This window comes from Cynoglossus semilaevis, chromosome 1, assembly GCF_000523025.1.
Source record: "Cynoglossus semilaevis isolate Cse_v1.0 chromosome 1, Cse_v1.0, whole genome shotgun sequence".
Lineage (NCBI taxonomy): Eukaryota > Metazoa > Chordata > Actinopteri > Pleuronectiformes > Cynoglossidae > Cynoglossus > Cynoglossus semilaevis.
The window spans coordinates 17029797-17043913 of record NC_024307.1 but is presented as its reverse complement, the minus strand read 5'-3'; the positions used below and the strand labels follow the sequence as shown (position 1 = coordinate 17043913).

Sequence of the window (14117 nt, the reverse complement as noted above, 5' to 3'; positions counted from 1 at the left end):
ACAAGTATTTGCCGGTGTTTCCAGAGTCAATGAACAATAATGACATCAGTATTGATCAGCATGACCTGTTCATAATTTGCCCCAATAATCGAGCAGCCCTACCCTAGGGTTCACCCCACTGTTACACATACTGAGCTTGGAGTTTTCTTGGCCTGCTGTAAAGTACTTCCATGCTAATGACATGTTAGCTTCAACTTGCAACATGCACTGGCCATGGTTATTTCGTGGGTTGTTCTAGGTCACAGTCACGCTCATACACTTATCTACACAGCAGCCAGTCTTTCATCCTCATCCCCCTTCTCTCTCTTTCTCTCTCTCTTTCTCTCTCTCTCATTCATGCTCGCTCATCCTGCTCAAAGCCAGTTAGCTATGCTTTCTCCCTTTCTCTCTGTAGAGGGATTACAGTGTCCTGTGTGATTATTTCTCTATTAATAGCTTCCTTTAAGAGTGTACCCATGATCCTATAGCGGCGTTGCTGCAGGATGGCCCCGAGCTCTAGAAACAGCAGCCTGCCCTGAATCCTTCAGGCAGTAATTACTGTAATGAACCTCAGCCTGACTCACTATACGACAGAACTGAGGGAAAGATGAGTGAGGGTTAGACACATGCATGTACACACTGGTATGCAAACTATATCTATGAACCTCGCCCATATGTCATGGTGTCGTGAAACCTCATTGTTTACACAAGATTTGTTTCTCAATCATCATAGTATATTTTCATTAATTTTCTTGATTTTTGAAGAAGAAAAAATGTGAAACAAATTCTTATATATAATTCAATAATTAGAAGTCACAATAGCATTGAAATAATATTTTCATTAATCATCAACCAACCAAAAGCCTGGCCTGGCTGTGGATTAACGTAAATTAAATGTAAATTAACCATGGTCGCTACTTTTTTGCAACTTTTAACTCAACCTCATCTATTTTAAAGTAAGTAGATAAGTAAATGTGTAGTATAGCAGATTTTATTCTGAGTTTAAAAGAAAAGAAATACTACTTGGTAGCGGCTCAACCTCATTTTTATAACCTGACTGTAGAGAGGGTTTATTTCACTGTTAGACACAGTCTTATCAAGAAGGCACTGGATTTTGACTACGTGTGCAGAAGAATTCAGATTGACAAAACGGCACTTTGAAGAGTAATCTGAATACAACACTCGCACTTGTACACAGTCACCGCAGCAATGGTAGTGTGTCTGTTACACCGTCGTCTCTGCACTGCTTCAGGAGCAGGAAGATCAGGTCTGCGTTGTTGGTGATTACAGATCATCAAACACCGCTGCTGTGAAACCAGACTAAAGAAACATGCTGCCTTACATTGTTGAGCTCAGGTGACAGCTCAGCAGTAGCTGTGACATATCAGTCCTTTGAACTCATCACGTCTGATCAGAGACGGTTTACACAGTGGATGAAGCCGTGAGAATAAAAGCAGATTTCCTATCAAAAGTTGAGTCAGTCATCATTAAGCTGCTGAAATTAGTTGTATAGACAGTGATGACACCAATGCTATAGCCATTGGTTCTTTTTTTTTTTTTTCTAAATTGAATAAAAAATGATTTTTCTTTTTAAACACTGTCTCTGTTGTATCAGGAGGACTATTTTTGATGAAGTCCGTTTTTGGTACAGTTTTGTGGAAAATCAATGTCTGGAAGATTTTTGTTTGTTTGTTTGTTTCTAAATTTTTCATGGAGTTGCAGTTACTAAATAGTTGCACCCTTATTTGTGCTTGCAATGAATTAATGTTCATTCAAACTACCCACTGCATCTTACTGTGTTTACACTAAACACTGAATCGTTAATGCTGTTGTAGCAATTTGCAGTCAAACGTGCTTATTATTGGTGTCTTAGCCATGATAATTTTCTACACGTATTAACCGTAGCTTACAATTACTCACTACGCATTTGCCATTGTCAGTCAATTCCGTGCAGTAACGTTTTTCCACGTGTGTTTCCTGCAGACGTGCCGGCGCTGGAGCAGCCGGAGCTGTTCCTGAAGAAGCTGCAGCAGTGCTGTACCGTCTTTGACTTCATGGACACACTGTCAGACCTCAAGATGAAGGAGTACAAGCGCTCCACGCTCAACGAGCTGGTGGACTACGTGACAGTCAGCCGGGGCTACCTGACAGAGCAGGCCTACCCCGAGGTCGTCAAAATGGTGAGCAAGACGAACCCATACTTATTATACACAGTTCCATAGACGTGCTGCAAAGTCAAGAACAAGTCCTGTAAATGTGTACTAGAGTTGGCTCGCCAGTATATAGCCCCTATATTAGCACCTAGATTTGTAGTATTAGCGTTGTATACGCTATGTTATAGCACATACTGATGTGTGTTTTATTTCAAATTTAATTTCTCATGTGTTTATAGTATTAAGCTTTGGTTGATCCAGATTCAATTTACATAACATATCTGGAGACAAGGGAAAACATGCACAATTGCCATCAATTTTTCAATAAATATCGTCTTTGTCCCAGTTTTTAATTTTGGGCTACTGTAAATTTGAGTTTGATACCCCTGGTGTAGAGCAACCTTTCTCGGATTGCGCACTTACTACTTCTGAAATCTCTAGGAAAACTTAAACTTAGATTACACCTACAGACTGGTAGTTGAACACATATTATTTGTTGTTCCTAGAGAGTTGCCCTCATGTAGGCAATGCTGCACACTCATGTGGATGTAGCGTACAAGCCTCCTGATGTTCTGAAGTTTGATAAATGTATTTGGTGTCATAATTAGTGCACACAAACTTACATTCGCTGGATTATGTCCCACCATGCAGGTTTCTCACAACATATTCCGAACCCTTCCGCCCAGTGACAGTAATGAGTTTGACCCTGAGGAGGACGAGCCCACACTTGAGGCCTCCTGGCCACACCTACAGGTGCACACACCCACACAAACAGACTCACCCTGCTTGTCTTGTCATGTTTGTTCACATCAGTGTTAAAGGTGAGAATGTTGGTCCTCTCTTCTCCAGTTGGTATACGAGTTCTTCATCCGGTTCTTGGAGAGTCAGGAATTCCAGCCCAGCATTGCCAAAAAATACATAGACCAGAAGTTTGTCCTACAGGTGAGTCACAGGAGTGATGTCTTGTTTGTGTAAGTTCAATGTAACACTGACCACAGGTATGCACACCCTTCCATTCTTATCCCTGTTTAAGTTTTTTTCAGGATTTTAATTTTCTGTCCCAATAAATATGTAGAGAACTGGTAATATTATCTATGTGGCACAGGTCTGTGGGTGACACGGTGTTGGCAGTGTGTGTGTATTCATGTGTGTGCACACCTGCTTGTGATCTCACCCCAAACTATAGTGATGAGATCAAACAGAAAAATAGTTAAAGTCCTGCAAAGTCTTTTCAAAGTCTTCAAATTGACACTTTTACCTCATTAGACAGTACACCAATAATAGTATGTATAAAAGAGTTTTAATATAGAAGTTAAAAATGTAAAATTGTTGCATTGTTAACTTGGCCAGCTGTGAGCAGAGCTTTTACACCAGTAACACATTTTAATTCAAAACGTCATCTCCTGCTTTCCAGTAAATTTAGTCAATTACACCGAGTTAAACTAGTTCTATGTCCAATCAAAAGAAATAACTCAAATAAACAAGTCTCACCAAAGGAGTGAAATGGTTCTAATCCACTGTGACATTAAACTCAGAAGAGACATTAGCATCTTCAGAGCTGTGACTTGTTCACAGGTGCTTTTGTAAATGTATGTGTCATAACAGAAAAACCTTCCAGTCAGTGACTTTGCCCCTGATGTTGAAATATCTCCAAACTGCTGACAGTGATGTTCTCTTTAAATAAACCACCCATGAGACGCTGAATTGAAGGAGGTTAACACCCAACACTGGCTGACCTGTGAGCTGCTGGTTGTGCTGAAAAGCACCAATCCAAGAATGTGTATTTAAAGAAGTATTGGTCCCAAAACTGGTGTTGTACATTGGTGCATCCTTAACTTCCTGAACATCTGACACCACACAGAAAGGCACATTAACGATCTCACGTCTTCTCCCTGCTGCTTTGGTTGATCATTGATCACTGGTATTTCTCGTGAGCTCCTCAGCTGCTGAGCCTCACCTCCTTCTGTCTGTTCCTTTCTCCTGCAGCTCCTGGAGTTGTTTGACAGTGAGGATCCGCGGGAGAGAGACTACCTGAAGACAGTCTTGCATAGAATCTACGGCAAATTCCTGGGGCTGAGAGCTTTTATACGAAAACAGATCAATAATATTTTTCTACGGTGAGTCTGAAAACGGATAAAGTATAAAATATTTCAAAACAAAAAACAGTCCCAACCCGTAGCCGGACAGTTAGACAATAGCTTTTATTATTTCATGAAATTCTGCTGAAATTAGTAAAAAATTGACCTGAGAGATGGGTCACAGAGGCAAACATACCCTGTAGAAAACATTTTTTGTGTATTCAGATTATATTTTGGTTCTGCTGTAATTTGTTTGGGGTCTTTTTTTTACTTAAAAGGACATTTATTTTTTTCTAGGTTAAAAACGTGTAAGAATGAGAAAACGACTCCCCCACTTCTCCTTTTCTCCTCCACTTTTACTGAAGGCAGCCTCTTCCCCCAGCTCTCCTCATTAGTCTGAGTGTTCTAACCTTTTTCCTACTCTCCTGTCTTTTGTCTCTCCTCGTCTCCTCATCTCTCTCTGTCCTCGCAGTTTTGTTTATGAGACGGAGCACTTCAATGGGGTGGCGGAGTTGCTGGAGATCCTGGGGAGGTATGTGGAGCACACACACACTCCTACACACACACACACACACACACATTGGATTTTGTTTTGTTTTTCTATCTTTTTTTTATTATTCTTGAATTTTTTATACACAGAACATTGTACTGCTTGTGAGAGGAGTAGTATTCCAGTTCAGATATTTCTAGTACCAGAAAGAGTGGGACTGACAGACAAGTCTTTCCTCTCCAGTTGTAATCATGTAGTCTTCCCTTCTTCAGTTTGTGTTGACACTTCTGTCTCCTGACTGTAACGCAAACATGACTGTGAGCCTGAACAAACCCCGATGCAGGCGTTCACTCGTGTTTCCTGCGTCTGCAGCTTTGAAGGTGAAAGCCATTATCTGAGGCTTCACTGATCAGTCACATCTGCAGATGTTTCATGCGCTGCTGCTGATTATTCCAACAACGCTCTTTCATGTGCTAATGTTCATTCTCTCCATGTTCACCTCTTTTTTCTCTCCCCCTTTTCCCCTCATTTATTCCTCTCTCCGTCCTTCAGTATAATTAATGGTTTCGCTCTGCCACTGAAAGCGGAGCATAAACAGTTCCTGGTCAAAGTGTTGATTCCACTCCACACTGTCAGGAGTCTGTCCCTCTTCCATGCACAGGTAACGTCTACAGACACCTCACTGTTTTCACTGCATCACTATTTGTTTTTTTACTGTCAGCATTTGACAACTGACTCCCATGTTTTCTTTTTTCCTTAGTTGGCATATTGCATTGTACAGTTCCTAGAGAAAGACCCAACATTAACAGAAGCAGTGAGTATCGTATAACATTCAAGTCATACTGAGATACTTCACTAACTGAAGTGAAACTCTGGAAAACATGAACTCTGGGTTTTTCATTCTCAGGTCATCAGAGGATTACTGAAGTTCTGGCCAAAAACCTGCAGTCAAAAGGAGGTGAGATTTTCACATTCCTCCCCGAGGAAAGGTCAAAGGTCTCGTGCACTACTGAAATCATGTCCATTCTGTTTCATTGAGCAGCAGTGTGACTTAATGATCATTAGCTTTACAGGATCCACAGAAACAGAACCCACAGATCACATACTTTAGATTTTCCAAGGTTCATCAGTGATGAAACGCACTGAGGTTCTTGACTTCACTTCACTCTGTGTGTTGAAGTGACCTTCACGTGTTCATGTTCCTCAGGATCGTGTCTGACAGTGTAAAAATAATCATTGTGTTCCAGGTGATGTTTCTTGGAGAGCTGGAAGAAATCCTGGACGTGATTGAACCCACACAGTTTGTCAAGATCCAGGAGCCACTCTTCAAACAGATCTCCAGATGTGTCTCCAGCCCACATTTCCAGGTTTGTGACGGACTGGTTCTAACTTGAATAAAGGTTATACCCAGAGCTGTAGTGTTGAATTCAGTGGAATAAATGTAGTATGAAGTTTCCCAGTGCGTTGACCCGACAACTGTCTGTGTGGACACCACAGGTGGCAGAGCGAGCTCTGTATTACTGGAACAACGAGTACATCATGAGTCTGATCGAGGAGAACTCCAGTGTCATCCTGCCCATCATGTTTGCCAGCCTCTACAGGATCTCCAAAGAGCACTGGAACCCGTGAGTGCCCTTCAAAGATCACACAGATCTCAGTGTTTTGAATTGTCTGTAGTTAATTTACATACAGAGAATAGTTCATTTATTGTAGTGCTGACTCTGAGTCCAGAGTTCTCTGTTAGAACACTGTAAAGGATTCTACTATGGAACCTTTCCTTCCATCACTGTGCATGTCATGTCACGTGACCAGCTGTGACCTCTGACGTCGATGTGCTCTCCTTCCTTACAGGGCCATTGTAGCGCTGGTCTACAACGTCCTGAAGGCCTTCATGGAGATGAACAGTACTTTATTTGATGAGCTCACGTCCACTTACAAGTCAGACCGCCAGCGGTAAGAAGACGATCATCATGGTTCTGTGAAGTACTGACACAAACTCCGACCTGTCACAGACCTGCCTTCATTAAAAGACCTCTCCAAATCTGTGTCAGTCCAAACACATCTGTCACTGCCTCGTGGTCAGTAATAGCAGACCTAGGTTTCAGAGCTGTATCACGACGATTACCGTGTGATTTGGCAGGAAAATTGTTTCTGTTGCAGTCGCTGTTGTCAGATTCACTCTGGATGGCGCTGCTTTAACTAGTATGGGTCGACAGGGCAGAGGGGCAATTAGTACTTAAGTGCAGCACTGAGTGACAATGTAGATGTTAACGTCTGAGACTTGGATCAACAAGTTTCTGACTCATTGAAGTTTGAGTTTTACATCAGTATCTCATACAACCACACCAGAAAAAACCTGAAGCTTCTGGTAATCAATGACAAAGGTTTCTTTGTTTGTTTGTTTGTTTTATTAAAATCCAACTTTGTTTTGTCTCAGTGAGAAGAAAAAGGAGAAGGAGCGGGAGGAGCTGTGGAGGAAGCTGGAGGACTTGGAGCTGAAGCGGGGCCTTAGGAGCGACGGAATCATCCCCACTTAACAAACAGGCGTCAAACTGCCCCCAAACCTCGCCCCCGTCCCTCCCGTCACCTCTCTCAGTCCTCTCCTGTTCCTCATGCTCTGACTCCTCCCCCTGCTCCTGAGTCCTTCCTCTCTTCTTCCTCCTCCTCCTCATCAGCCATGTCTGGCCCACAGCTCTGAAAACCTCGCCCCGACTAAAGGCCGTGGTGTGGACGTACACGGAGCTGCCGCTGGTTTCTTCACCTCTGTTTGTTTTTCTTATGTTGTTTTTTTTCTTCTTCTTCTATGTTTAAATGACTTTACCGTAGATTCATCACCTGTTTTCATTATTTCAACAGCACTGTAAATAATTATTTTTTTCTTTTTGTTCCCCTTAAACTGATATTATTGCAAACAGGAAAGAAACAAAACTATAATAATAATAAAAAAAGGAGGAAAAAAAGTAGAAAGTGAGGAAATGACTTCTGTGGGTGGGGCTCTAAACAAAAGTTTGGACTGTTGCCAACATAAAAAAACAACTTCTACAAAAGTGAGAGTGACAAAAATATTTTTTAAAAAGCTCATCCTTCTTAACCAATGTCGACCTCTTAACCTTTTCAGTTTTTCTCTTTGATTTCCCTTCTTCTCCCTGACTGATGATGCTGCCTCTGTCACTTGCACCCTGCGTGTGTTTGTGTGTGTTTGTGTATACATGTCTTTTTTTAAGACTAAAGACAAGTTTTGGGTCAAACCTGCCTCTGAGTTCGTTGTAGTAGCACCTCAACAACAGGGCTGTCACTTTTTTTTAAATCCGAATCAAATTGGAGGATTAAACCCTTGTTTTCAGACTGTATGCAATAGCTACATCCAGCAGGGGGCGTCTAAGTGCAGCGTAAACTCAGATCCCCGTCAAAAGTAGCTGGTAACTTTGCTGTTAGTAAGTAAGTGACCCTTTCCCCTTAGGTGGACAAATATGACACTAACTATGACACTCTTCACTGTGTTTTTTGTTTTGTTTTTTGGCTGATAATTAATGCCTCAGTGACTGTGCAGGAGAATGTGGCTGCCCCTGGTCGTCAGGTAAAAGCACTGAAAATTGTATTGAAAAAGTGACAGCCCTACCTTACAACTACAGGAAGCTTTGAGCTCCAAGGTTTTAAGGTGAGATTTTGGTTGAGTTCATTGTGAGCTGAGGTTAAAGGTGGGTGTCATGGAGAGTGAATTATACTTGAGTGTCCTCACTGATAATCTTTCTCTACCTCCATGTTCTACTCTCTGGCTCCTCCTCCTACTGCTCCTGATTAAGAGAAACAATCAGAAACACTTCAGCACACACCAAGGTTCTCAAATCCTCTGGGTGTGTGTGTACGTGGTCTTCTCACTCCCGTTAGGCACTGCTGGAAAAATATTTGAATTTGATCTGTTGGAATTTTGTTATCCTGAAATGACAAAGACACATCTGACTTACATGGCCTGCAGTATTTCTGTGAAATTAAAGACAATATGATGATAAACTCTGTGGATCTCTGCAAACATTGTATCACAAACACACTGAAGAACCTGCTTTGAAAAGTCAACAGTGCTCCAAGTTATAGGAGAGTAGTTTGAGTGGAGTCCAAGTCCAGTCCTGAGGATGTGGAGTTATCCTCAGGATCGAGTCACGAGTCCTGGACTCCATGGTTACAACACTGAGATGAGATTTAAACCAGACAAAAAAAAAAGAAAATGTGTAAAAGAAGGAACAGATTCAAAGTCACTGTTCAGACCAGAACCTGTCTTTGCATCAATTCTGTGTAAAAAAAAAAAAAAAAATCTTATTTTTATATGAAAAACATTTTCACAGATTTTCTCCTAATTCCACCTGATAATGATCCATCTCGGAAATGTCAGAGTAGTTGAAGGTTTTTGTCTTTAGTGTAATTATTTCTTTTAACTTTGTACATTAGCATCACCTACTCTTTTGTGGTTTGGGGTTTTCCTACTGTGTTCTGTTTGGTTGGTGCTCATGATGAAATGATTTGGATCACAGTGAAGAATGAACATATAAACAAAGTCTTTTTATTCACTTCATTATTTTGTTCTACCCTCAGTTTTTTCCTCTGTAAAGTTTCCTTCCTTTGTCATCTCTCCACCAATCCTAGTCTTCTGGTATCAGTCTGGTACTGATTCAGCCCTTCCTGTCTTCCTCCCCTTTTCTTCTCATCGTTCTCCTTCTCTTCCTCCTCTGCCCCTGATGATTATCAGATTCAACAAAAATCAAATGAGGAGCGCCAAAAAGAAAGGAAAGGAAAAAAAACTCCTCCTTTTATGTAAAAGGTGTGTGCCTCCTCCTTACCAGCAGGAGGAGACAGTTGACTTTACAGTATTACAACAGTAAAAGAAAAAAAATGTTTGTAAAATGTTAGAGGATGAAATGCAGTTCACTGATATTAATCTTGAATTTTGTAGTCAAATTTAGCTTTTTGGTTCTTTCTTTTTTTTGCTTAGGAAACTGGTGAGGTATTTATGATAGCGCCCCCCTCTGGTAGTATGTTTGTTCTTTTCTGCATCTCGCTCCTCCCGGATCTGTTTTTATCTTGTTTTGGAGGGTTTTTTTATTTCTTTTTACCATATGGATTTTTTTTCAAATGGGGAGGCAAAGGGAGCTTTAGGGGTGAGGAAAGTAGGCAGCGGGGTCAGAGGTCAGAACTGAATAGAAGATGTTTTTCTTTGCCTGATGGAAGGCTTGACAGGAAAACCTCATCCTCTCTGACAGAATTGAATTAAACTTGTGATTTTGAACGGCTGCAAAGAAATGATCCAAAATCTGAAGAAAAAAAGGGTTGGTAAAAAAAGACAAAACAAAAAACAAATGTTTAATTATTTAAAAAAAATAAAGAGATATTAAATTAAACCTGTTTTGTGATAAAGTCTGGATGCTGAAGTTCTTTATTGACTGGATTCAGAGGATGTGTGTGAGAGAGAAAGAGACAGTGTGAATACACTTTATTTCCTGAAATTCAGGTGAAACTCAATGAATAAAGTCAATCCATCGTTCAAAAACATCACCATTGTCAGAATTTCTGATAATTAGCACTAAATCAATTAAATCAATTTATTTATATACCATATATTTTCTTATCTACAAGTGGATTCTCCGGTTCAGTTTCGTTACTTACACTACCGGAATCTGCCTCTAGAGGGCAGTAGAGACCTGTAGTTCAGAAGTGACCCAGCTCTGTCCGTTTCTTCTCTGGTTTATAGAGACCTACATCGCCACTTTAGAAAATATCTGTCCCTCCCAGTACCACTGGTGTGACCCACATTAAAATACAACAACAAAGTCCCACATCGTTCAGGTAAAACCAGTAAACTGCATGAAGAAATTATTTTAATTTGAGTTATTTAAGATTTTTCCAATTCAACTTCAATTCAAACAAGTGGGAATATATAACAGCTGCCTGACCGGTTTAATTGTTCATTATTCTAATTATAATTGAAATTAGTAGAAGTAGTCTGGTTATTCAGGTTATAACTGTAATTAGAAACATTATTATGATAATTACCTTAATAGTATTATTATATAATCCCAACGTATTTTCTAAAAAAGTTAATTGTCGTGTTATGGAATTATAAGATTCCTTAAGATTATTATTTTTCAAAACATATTTAACGCATGGACAGAATGACAGAATGTTCTGTAGATCCAATAATTCCAGCGTTCATATCGTTGTTCCAATACACAGTCTAATACACACATTATATTTTGCACACACTGTAGAACATTACAACACCGTCTCATCCGGCGAAGGCTTTAACTTCCGGTCGGACCAGCTTCACGGGGTTCAGGACATTTCATGAGTCCACGACGGACAAGCTGACTGACAAAGTTGTGAAGGGGATTGTGAGGTACCGTGAACTGATTAATACGAGGACAGAGTCGCTAATATAGTGCTGTAAGTAACTCTCCACACGTACTACAAGCCCCCACTAAGGTGAACCGTCGAGACTCCATGAAGCTAAAGTTTAAGTTATAAAATATATTTATCTTGGGATTTTTTTCATATTCGTCAATCCAATATATTGAGTAGTCACACATAGAAACGGGTTTGAACCACATACATCTACCTGTTATTATGTGTCTTTCTGTTCCAGCAAGATACAACAAAGGGTTTCTGACATATTTGGGATTGTGAATAATTGTAAATAAAGTGTGTGTGTGAGAGAGAGACCAGGATTTGTCCAGACTATCTAATTTCTTCTGTCCCAATAAAAGACTTCCTAGTCTTAATCTTAATCTTATCTCGCTGCAGTCACTTTGATCTTTATTCCGTAATACCTTATCTTAAAATTTTAATTTTAACTTGTTAACCTCGTTTTATTCTCCTTTAACCTGTTCCATCTCACATCTACAGTGTCTTATGAGTGAGTGCACTTCTTTATCTCATTGTTATCTGTCTTTTCTAACAAGAAAAAAAGTTTGTAAAACCACTCAGGTCATTCATACAAAAGTCCTTTGAGAAAATCACTGATTTAGCTGATCTGTCCACAGGAGCTGCAGTTTCTCTGCTGTCTTCATTACTAAGTTTGAAAGCGTCATTTAATGACTTCACTCTTTGGAATCCTCGCCTTAGATTTATCCACTTTACACAAACTGACCACAGGGGGCAGAAGAGAAGCAGAAGCTTCTGTGTCACTGTGAGCTAAAATCCTGTTTTTTTCAATGGACTTCTTTGAGTAAAGCTGTGGTTTACAAACTTCAGATTCATGAAGAGAAGTCTGTGTAAAGAGGAAAAAACAAGTGGCAAATTACCGGGCGCTAAATGTTTTCTTTGATTTCTGTCCCAAAAAATTAGTTCACATCCAAAATCCAACTGAGTTAATTTGTCCTGACTTTGAGTCCAGATGAATTTTTTTTCCTGCTGTTTTAAATCGAGGCAAATTACATTTCATTTGACCCGATTCTCTTTTCAACTTAATTAGAACCACTCTGTTTTCTGAGTCGATGCAGCCGCCTGTGATTTATGTGAATTACGCTGATGGAGCAGGATTTTTTTTTTTTAGTTTGGACTTTTTCCAACTGGGCCACTCCTTCAGCTTAGAGCCATTCATTTGATGAAACTGTGTCAGACTGAAGTTTTGATGCACACTTTCTTAAAGGTAAATCAAAAATAATCTACAACCAAAGGACAAAAGACCAGACAACATTTTAACTATTATTACCTATTGTTATTTTTATCTAACATTTAGATAAATATTAGATTCTTGGCACTTTGCCTCTTTTTCCTATGAGCTGTCCAACCTTAGCCTAAGAATGCTAACTTGTAGTCATCCTTCGAACATTGATAGCATTTGATTCTCGTTGTTAGCGACAACTGCATAATGTTTGGCTATGGTTTTGTTTTTTTTTAATTTTGTTGTTTTTTTTATTTGCTTTTTACATGCTACCTTGTAACTTCAATGTAGCGTAGCCTTGATATGGCTAACTTGTGAGCATAAATTCTTTATCGGTGTCTGACTCACCTATTCTAAGTCATCTTTGACTTATTGTTAATTATATTTAACACATTTGTGCGATTATTGTTGTGTTTTTGTTCACCGTTAACCTTTTCAATTTTATCAATGCATTTTTTAGTAGTGTATTTGTGTCTTGTATGTTTATTATTGTCTTCTGGTCCTGAAGCTAAGACTTTACTCCTCCAGTGTTCAGCGTCATTTAAATACTTCACCAGTTCTACAGCCCTTCCAGATGTTTTCCTTTGCTAAAGAAATGGAACGTAGTTTTATGACTCACCTTCTGTCTTATAGCAGGAGAGCTGTACAGTTGATATAGAAACTGTAGCCGGGAATAACCCTTTGTAGGTCTCTCTCTCTCTCTCTCTCTCTCTCTCTATTTCTGACTCACCCTGCTGTGTCCTGAGCAAAACTTTGTCTCACTGATACTGTGTGTACTTTCCACCAAGAAACAAAGTCTAAAAATAGTTTTCTGTATTTCTTTTCTCTTCATAAATGTATCATTTCATCACTGTGTTTCTTTAACTTTACTATCTTTACTACAAAGTTTTATTAATGACACAGATAAGTTTGATTCCTGACTCTGGAATCTGACGCAGAGGAACGGAACAATTTTGTTTAAATATGACAGATTTCCAGCTGCAGTGACATAGTTTTACCACAAGAAGAAAAACAACAGGAGAGTGAAGCGTTTATACTTCTCAATTTGTATTTTATTCTTCCTCCAGGCAGTTTGTACTTTACCTGATGTAAAACACAAGTGTCAGAAAAATGAGACGAGTTGCAGGAAAATCAAATTAGAGGAAGAAGAAAATCAGCCTGGATGCCTGGGGAAAATAGATTTGATTTAGAAATATTTTCATATTTCTGCAACATTTGTTCTGCATTTCTGGCTCTGAAGGTGAAGTAAATTTGGAAGAGCTTTTCCTCCGAGGTTCAGGGATCAGTCTGATCAGGGGAACGCCAGCTTTTATTGTTGACTGTTGGGAAATAATTTCTTCTGTTTACTCAAATTAGTGGAAACATAATCGGACAAACGTAAGTTAGCTTAAAAAATTAGCATAAATCCTGACAAAATTATGATAAAGCTTAAAGTTGATCAAAATATAACAAAAAAGTTTAAAGTAATAAGGATGGTAACATCCCACACAAAATGTATAAAAAAGCAAAAAACAAAGAAAGAATAGGTGAAAAACCAACAAAGAATATAGCTAGGCATCAAAGGTCATAGGGACAGCGTTCAATTCCTGGCTCTTCCTTGAGGGTGGTCTGACTGCTGCCCCTGAGCAGACGGTAACAAAGCCCAGCAGAAACACACACCAGGTCCATGTCCTCTCTGTGTGTCGAGGTCTTGAACCACCAAAACCACGATTTGTCAGACTCTTGGTCACGAGCAGCTGTTCCACATGAACAATGCTGCCTCCTGC

At 39.6% G+C, this 14117-nt stretch overlaps 2 protein-coding genes across 4 annotated transcripts in view; both read left to right on the top strand.

Annotated features, from left to right (window-relative positions):
* ppp2r5eb (protein phosphatase 2, regulatory subunit B', epsilon isoform b) overlaps positions 1-10090 on the top strand; it is a 28349-nt gene extending 18259 nt beyond the window's left edge. For all 3 annotated transcript variants that reach the window (XM_008315463.3, XM_008315455.3, XM_025055850.1), the window contains exons 3-14: positions 1963-2159; positions 2784-2885; positions 2982-3074; positions 4119-4249; positions 4683-4742; positions 5253-5361; positions 5461-5514; positions 5608-5658; positions 5948-6067; positions 6198-6325; positions 6552-6653; positions 7138-10090. In XM_008315463.3, the coding sequence (XP_008313685.1) occupies positions 1963-2159; positions 2784-2885; positions 2982-3074; positions 4119-4249; positions 4683-4742; positions 5253-5361; positions 5461-5514; positions 5608-5658; positions 5948-6067; positions 6198-6325; positions 6552-6653; positions 7138-7237 (1247 nt within the window). In that variant the 3' untranslated portion in view covers positions 7238-10090. The remainder of the gene's footprint in view (positions 1-1962; positions 2160-2783; positions 2886-2981; positions 3075-4118; positions 4250-4682; positions 4743-5252; positions 5362-5460; positions 5515-5607; positions 5659-5947; positions 6068-6197; positions 6326-6551; positions 6654-7137) is intronic.
* A 912-nt stretch (positions 10091-11002) lies between these two features.
* Positions 11003-14117, top strand: part of kcnh5b (potassium voltage-gated channel, subfamily H (eag-related), member 5b) — a 62504-nt gene continuing 59389 nt past the window's right edge. The window contains exon 1 of the mRNA XM_025055376.1: positions 11003-11132. The gene's annotated coding sequence lies outside the window, so the exon portion shown is untranslated. The remainder of the gene's footprint in view (positions 11133-14117) is intronic.